Source organism: Notechis scutatus, chromosome Z (assembly GCF_049901735.1).
Source record: "Notechis scutatus isolate UNSWTSFEM ecotype Mainland chromosome Z, rNotScu1.2, whole genome shotgun sequence".
NCBI lineage: Eukaryota > Metazoa > Chordata > Lepidosauria > Squamata > Elapidae > Notechis > Notechis scutatus.
In genome coordinates this window covers 1,407,866-1,415,993 of record NC_142025.1, presented here as the reverse complement: position 1 = coordinate 1,415,993, position 8,128 = coordinate 1,407,866, and the positions used below count along the sequence as shown (strand labels likewise).

Below are 8,128 nucleotides of genomic sequence, written 5' to 3'. Positions count from 1 at the left end.
TGCTCTTCTCTGTACTTTTTCTAGAGTCTCAACATCTTTTTTATAATGTGGTGACCAAAACTGGATACAAGACTCTAGGTGTGGTCTTACTAAGGCTTTATAGAGTGGTATTAGTACCTCCCTTGATCTCGATTGTATCCCTCTGTTAATGCAATTTAGGATTGCATTAGCTTTTTTGGCTGCTGCTGCACACGGCTGGCTCCTATTTAGCTGGTTGTCCACTAAGACTCCAAGATCCCTCTCACAGTTCCTGCTGTTGAGCCTGGTTTCACCCAGTCTGAGAGGTGCTATTCGACTGGCTCTCACCTATTCGGGCGAACTGGTAGCGGTTATTTGGCATGGGTTGCTGAACCGGTGGCAATCCCTGGCTGGCCACACCCCCAACCCAGTCGCCTGGTCATTCACTTGTGATCACTCGCCTAGCTTTCCGTTCCCCACGTCCTCTTTCTCCCCGGGGGAAAGGAAGAAAGGCCTGGACGCTGCAAGTATCGCTTTCCCCGTGTGAGTTAAAGTGTCTGGAGTGAGAAGGAGTGCGGTCTGACAGAGGGGGTGGGGGTGAATCGAGCTGTTTCCAAAATGCTTGTCTGTTAAGTGCTGTGTGTGTGTGTGTGAGAGAGAGAGAGAGAGAGAGAGAGAGAGAGAGGAAGGAAGGAAGGAAGGAAGGAAGGAAGGAAGGAAGGAAGGAAGGAAGGAAGGAAGGAAGAGGAAGGTAGAGAAAGAAAGAAAAAAAATAGGAATAGAGAGATAAAACTCAGTGCTATTATTTTTAATTGTTCCATTATTTATCATGTGTTAATATTTTACACTGTCCCTACACCTAGAGTGATTTTTCTGCCTTTCTTTTGCCCAGGGCTACCACATATTTTTCAGGGTTGACATGCATTCAATGTCAATAGTCCAGAGCATAAAATGCACATGTGTTTAACAAGAGTTGAAAGGGACCTTGGAGGTCTTCTAGTCCAACCCCCAGCTCAGGCAAGAAAACTGAGGATGCCAAACTCTGAGTAGAAATCCTGGGAAAGTTGTCAGAATAATACTTAGAAGGGACCTTGGGGGGAACCCTATACCACTTCAGAGAAATGGCTGTCCAGTCTTTGCTTAAAAAATTCCAGTGTTGGAGCACCCAGAACTTCTGGAGACAGGCAGTTCCACTGGTTAATTGTTCTCACTGTCAGGAAGTTTCTCCTTAGTTTTAGGTTGCTTCTCTCTGTTCAGTTTCCATCCATTGCTTCTTGTTTGCATTCTGCTTCTTTGGAAAATACATTGTCCCCCTTTCTTTGTGGCAGCCCCTTAAAAGCCTGTTGCCTATCACACTCTTGAGTAAAGCATGCGAGCCATTTCCTCCTTTCAGTGGTCCATGAAAGTACATCTATAGTATGCAGATAATAAAGTCAAAAAAGGTGAACAACATTTTTACAGAACTATAGATAAGTTGAGGCTGGGTGACAAGGAATGGCTGGGAGGGGAGGGGTCAGGTGAGGCATCCCTTGATGTGAGTGACATTGAGTTGGCCATGCCCACCCAGTCACATGACCACCAAGCCACACCCACCCAGTCACATGACCACAAGCCATGCCCACCAAACAAGCCACGCCCATAGAACCAGTAGTAAAAAAAATTGAATTCCACCACTGCCCAGTCTATATGTGTCCTTTGGGTTTTTCTTGCCTAAGTGTAGGACTTTACTCTTCTCTATATTGAATTCTATTTTGTTAGATACGGCCCCGTGTTCTAGTCTTGTCGAGATCCATCTGGATCTTGAGCCTATCTTCTTGGGTGTTAGCTATTCCTGCCAGCTTAGCATGATCTGCAAATTTGGTAAGTTCCCCTTCTATTCCCTCATCTAAGTCGTTAATGAAGATATTGAAGACGGGCCTAAGAGGAAACCTTGTGGCACCCCACTGCTTACTTTCCCTCCAGGTAGACTTAGACCCACATTAAGGACTACTCCTTGAGTATGGTTTGCCAGCCAGTTGCGAGTCCATCTAGTGGTGGTGCTATCTATTCCACTTTTTTTCTGGCTTACTAAGAAGTAGGTTGTGGTCTACTTTATCGAATGCCTTGCTGAAATCTAAATATATTATGTCCACAGTATTTTGCTGGTCTACTAATTTAGTCACTGTGTTGAAGAATGAAATTAGATTGGTTTGGCATGATCTGCTCTTAACAACCCGTGCTGACTGCTAGTTTACTTGTTTCTAGATGTTGGCAGATCTGTTTTTTTATTATCTTTTCCAGTATCTTCCCAGGTATTGATGTTAGGCTGATTGGTCTATAGTTTCCTGGGTCTGTTTTTTCCCCCTTTTTTGAAGATGGGAACCACATCAGCTCTTTTCCAGTCCTCTGGTAGTTCCCTGGTGCTCCAGGATTTTTGAAAGATATGGTGCAGTGGTTCTGAGATGACCTCTGCCAGCTCCTTTAAAACTCTGGGATGAAATCCATCAGGCCCTGTGATTTGTTTTCATCAAGATCAGACAGGTGTTCTCTTACTATTTTTTTTTTTTTTTTTTGCTTATTTTAACTTTTATTTCTGGTCTGTCTTTCACAGTTATGTTTTTGGGGGGTTGAGTTTCTTTTTGCGTGAAGACGGATCCAAAGAATGAGTTAAGCAGTTCTGCTTTCTCTCTGTTGCCTGTTACTTCCTTGCCATCTTCTCTCTTTAGACTGTTTCCTTGATTTTTTTCTTGTTATTTATATGTTGGAAGAAACTTTTTTTTATTATCTTTGACTTTTGTTGCAAGTCTTTGTTCGTTCTGAGCCTTTGCTATCCTGACTTCGTCTTTGCAGATTCTGGCTATCTGCTGATATTCTGCCTTAGTTGTACGTCCTTCTTTCCATTTTTTGTACTTGTCCTTTTTTTCTTTCAATTTGCCAGAGATCTTTGTGCAGCCATGCTGATTTCTTCTTGGATTTCTTGTTTTTCTTTCTCAGTGGTATTGTGCTGCTCTGGGCTTCTATGATCATACTTTTTAGAGTTTCCCAAGATTCTTGAGTTGTTTTCCCCTTTAGGATTTTCATCCATGGAATCTTTCCCAAGTTCTCTCCGAGTTTATTGAAATCGGCTCTTTTAAAATCCAAGGCTCTGGTGTCATTATGTTCTGTTGCTTGTGTTTGTATTATGTTGAATTCTAGTATGACATGGTCACTCTCACCCAAGGTTCCTGCAGTTTCAACTCCCTCTATCACTTCTTCTCTGTTTGTAAGAATTAAGTCCAGTATGGCTGTCCCTCTAGTTTCACCCTCTACCTTTTGGTTGTCAGCTAGGTTGGTTAGGAACTTATTTGATTTCTCACTTGGTGCAGAATTAGTTCTCCAATTGATATCAGGTTAATTGAAGTTACGACCGCAATTTGAACCTAACATTGTCCCTTTTGTGACCTTCTGATAAAGGGGGGGGGGAGCCACCCTATTGGCCACACACACACACACACACGCCTGGCCAATCACAGCCCTGATGTGGCCTTCAGTGAAATTGACTTTGACACCCCTGGTATAGGGTCACCCACTTGAGGAGGAGGGGTGGACAAGAAGACCTCCAAGGTCCCTTTCAGCTCTATTCTGACTTCCACCCCAACCCACCAGATACCTGGTTTGTAGAGGGCGAGTTATGATATTGTCCCCTCCCTTCTCAAAACCACACAACAAAAGTCAGGACACGCACAAAGGGGGTGTGTGTGTTGAAATCAGGGGTGGGATTCATGTCTTAACAACTGGTTCTGTGGGCGTGGCCTAATATGTAGGTGTGGCTTGCTGGTCATGGCTTGCTGGCTGGGCGTGGCTTGTATGTAAATATTATACATATTTATATAAATATTGAATTTTTTATTTTAAAAAAAGCAACTTTTACCCAGAACCGGGCAAAGCAGGCAGGCAGATTGAGTTGCTCGCAGAATCACAGATTCACTCAGAGATCTACCTTTCTGCCATCGGCTACCTGAGTCTGCACTGAAAAACAGAAGCTTCAGTCCTCAGGAAGGTTCGGCTCTGCTTTTAGATTAGCTAGAAAGCAAGAAATCCAACAATTTCCTGCTTTCTAGCTAATCTAAATCTCCCGGCACAGCTGATAGCAATTTACCAAAAATTAGGTGAAGGCACAACACAGGCAAGTTGGATGGCGCGCATGCCAGGTAAGGGGTGAGTAGGCGGGGAGGGGCCAGCCAGTGGCATGATTTGCCGGTTCTCTGAACTGTGCAGAATCCTAACAACCAGTTTTATAGAACCGGCGCGACCCAGGTAGAATCCCACCCCTGGTTGAAGTCCATCCTGACTTGGAAGTGAGATAGGTAAGGAGGGGGAGCGGGCTTCAAACAGCCCAGCTTTTGGGGAGGGAGGCAACACAAAAAGGGGAAGGGAGATGGGAGGGCTTCAATGGGAAATAAAGGACAGGTAAGTCCTTGACTTACAACAGTTCGTTTAGTGACCGTTCAAAGTTACAACGGCCTGGAAAAAAGCAACTTATGCCCATTTTCACACTTATGACCGTTGCAGCATCCCCATGGTCCCATGACGCATGTTGGCAACCGGTTCCTCTTTATGGTGGTCACAACATCCCGGGGTCCTGCGATCCCCTTTGAACAAGCAAAATCAATAGGGAAGCCCGATTCATTTAGCGACCGGGTTGTTAATTTAACAACCGAAATTCAGTTAATTGTATATCACTCGGCCATGTAAATTCTGGGCTCTTTAGCAGTCATAAGTCAAGGATTAAACCGTTCCTTTCCTTTGAGACAAAATCGCATCAAATTTCTATTACTCATCCATTTTTCTCTCCTGGGACGTTGCGTTTTTTGTTTAATTAGCAGACTGTTCGGGTGCTTCTAAAAATAAATAATAAAGAATCATTAACAGTTTGAAAAGCTATTTTATTAGAAACCATGCAACTTTTAATAGATATATTTATATATATAAAACAATCACGAGCGCAAGAATTCTCGGTGGGAAGATGCAAACCGCGGTCTACTCGGAAAAGAGCCCCCAAAGGAGCATCCGGACCCCGGTAGGAAAGAGGATAAGGTTATTTATTTTTTAAAATTATTTTTACACAGTTCCCGTCCAACGCCTTCCGACGTAAATTCCCCCATATACCCCCGCAATCACCCCACCCGGCTTGCTTGAAGAACCTCCTTCTTGTTCCCCGCAGTTCGAAAGCAAAATTCCACAGGTTGTTTTTAAATTTTATTTACAACTCTTTTGTTTTTAGTGTCGTTTGCAGTGTGGAAGACGGAACGCAGACAGGGAGCTCCTCGCGAGACTCAAAGCCAGAGGGACCCGATTCCCATGCTGCATAGCCCAGCGTTTTCGGATCTTCAAACACTTTCTCTGTCTCCCTACCCAATTTTTTCTCCAACATTCCAGTGCATGTCAGTGTCCCTTGGTGGTCGCAAAATCTCCGGAACAGATCCTCAATATGGACTGCTCAAGATTCCTGGTGTTTGATTTTTTGGAAACCACCTGCAAAGGCAGGGGTATCTCAAAGGAAACCCACCCAGTATTTGTGCTGGAGTGGCCGACTTTCAATGCCCACCAGGAAGCTATTTTTTTGCAAAGACCCAGCTCTACATCGTCCGTTTTATCGTACAGCGCCCATCTTCCCACTTGCTCGCCTGTCTACTTTCATCTCCACTATCCGTCCCACCCCCCCGGGGAGGTGGCTTTTGAGTCCCTTGGCTCCATCGTTCTCCAAATATTTTGAAACACACACGCAAAAGAACCACCACACCAAAGAAAAGAAAAAAAAAGAAAGAAAACAAACAAAACAAAAACAGAACACGGTTTAAAATGGCAGGATATGTGGATAACAAAGCCAACAGCGCTGCAACAGCAGATAGATAATGGTGCGGGTTTTTTTTGTTTTTGTTTTAATTCTCCTATGGCGCAGGGGAAAGGCGGTGTGGATGAGCGGGGAGAGAAGCGGGAGTTGGCGGGGAAGCCACAGGGATCACGCTCGGCACAGCCATACTGCTCCATTGGGGCACAAGGGGAAGAACGAGAAAAATTAAAAAGGTTAGGCGTTGTTTGCGGGGGTTGCTAATGAGCATGACATTATACGTGAGAGCGCTAAACGGGGTGCAGAGGAGACCCATGGGATGGGAGAAAATTGGAAAGAGAAGGGAAGAAAGCTTGCCCCCTTAACTCTCATCAGACTTTGAACCTCTTTCTTGTTGTCTTGAGCTGGGTTTTCCACGCGGCTCACTGAGAAGAATCCAATATTTGTGTGCTCAATTCGTAATTTGCACTTTGATCCCGGCATTCAAATAATCAAGAATTTGAAATGAGCTTGGGGAGGCCTGAGGTGAGCAGGACTCCCTGTCCAGAAGGTCATCCCATCCCAATGAGTCCAGGAATAGCGTAAAAGAAGGTTCAACTGGAAAACTATTTAACTGGGAGCCCCACCGAAGTCCGAGCAGGTGGGCGGTGACAGATTAAGGGAGGCAAGCTGAGATTCTGGGGGGATATTTGGGGTCTGGGGTAGGAAACAGGGCAGGAAAGTGAGTCACAAGCCTGGCCAAGAGAGGGCAGCAGAAGTCTCTTCCGCGAGGGGAGCCTGCCAGGGCAGCCGCGGGGGCAAGGAGGACATGGCGGCGGTGGTGATGGCGCCCAGGCTCTCGCTGACAGAGGTGCTCAGTGGTGGGGAGGAGGAGGTGGGGCTGCCGGTGCAGGCCGCAAAATCTGCCCCGTGGTCCGTGCGTGCCTTGGCGTTCTCACGGAAGGTCAACTTGTGGGATTCAATCTGCAGCGACACATTGGGGGGGAGGGGGGGGGAGGAAAAAGGAGAGGGGGAAGAGAAAAGGGACGGAAGGAGACACCAGAATGTCAGCATTAAAGGCCTGGAAAATAAAAGGCAATTGATTGCATTAATGACATTAGCAGAAGACAACAACACCTGCAAGCAACCATTCAGGGTTTAATTCCCTCCCTCCCCCTCCAAAGCCCTGAAAACAATGAATTCAGTGCCAGTTTCCCAGGGCACTTACTTGTCTCTTCGATTTCACTGTCATTGAAGCTTTGATCACCTTTGCCCTGTGACGGCGCAACAGCCCCTGCGCCATTCTCCTGCGGGGTACTGCTGCCCAATGGGGGCGCTTCGTTCTCCGGGGCTGCCTCCTTGCCCTCCTCAGTCTAAAAGGAAACAGTGGGGGTGGGGGGAACAATGAGGGGTCACTACACAAGAGGAAGGGGATGGAATGCACGGGACGACAGCTGGGAGGTAAAAGCGTCCTGCCTTATACTCTGGAGGGAACACACCGAGAGTGGAAGGGAGACGACTCCTGCCACAGCAAACCCACTGTGGCTATTTTGCCCATGGCCATCTCTCCTGGGTCACCTCGCCTCAAGAACGCACGCCGCAGGGTTGTTACCCGTCCACTCTTTCTTTGACATTTTGTCCATGGACAAAAACTGAAAGAATGCTGAGGAAACGGAGAGGCAGAGAGTATTTCATCAGGTTATCTCGCGTGGAATTGTCCTGGCGTGAGTTGGACGTGGCGTGATGGCTGCGGCAGGTTGCCCCAGCGAGATGGCTCACACCAAGTTGGCTGAGGTTAGTTGTCCTAGACCAGGGCTCAGCAACCGTAAACACTAAAAAGAGCCACAAAGGTCCTAACCGAACCCCCCACTCCCCGGTTCATATCTGGAGCCGACCAGACTCTATGGCAGTTCCCCCACCATAGAGTCTCCTCCTAGCATGGCGTCCTTTTTCCTCTACCTGTCCTAACCGAAAGCCCTATCAAATTGTGGAGCCGACCGGCAACAGGGAGCCTCAGCACAGGGAGGAAAGAGCCACATGCGGCTCCAGAACCGCAGGTTGCCGACCCCTGTCCTAGACAGAGAGGTTTCGAGCACGACTCTTCCGAGCAGATGATCATTTCCTCTGGGGCGAGACTGATCCCTTTTGCTTTAATCTCGTCCAAGCTCGTCTCTGCTGCTCAACTCCTCACTTCCTCTGACCTGCATTCCAGCCCAAATATTCTGCTTTTCTGCAGGGTTGGCTGTGAAGTGAAGACGTGAGAACACGGTGGCATGTGGGGAACAGTGGTGGAGGGATGACAGACATAGGTGATTGTTGAGAAGGAAGCCCCCCTCCTAATTTTCACTGATCTCTCTGTGGTAGGCAGCTCAAGACAGGCAC

At 46.9% G+C, this 8,128-nt stretch overlaps 1 protein-coding gene across 1 annotated transcript in view; it reads right to left on the bottom strand.

Annotated features, from left to right (window-relative positions):
- Window positions 1-4,841: 4,841 nt before the first annotated feature.
- LOC113427213 (uncharacterized) overlaps window positions 4,842-8,128 on the bottom strand; it is a 142,447-nt gene continuing 139,160 nt past the window's right edge. Inside the window, 1 exon segment of the mRNA XM_087947292.1 lies at window positions 4,842-6,730. Coding sequence (XP_087803418.1) covers window positions 6,494-6,730 — 237 coding nt within the window. The 3' untranslated portion in view covers window positions 4,842-6,493.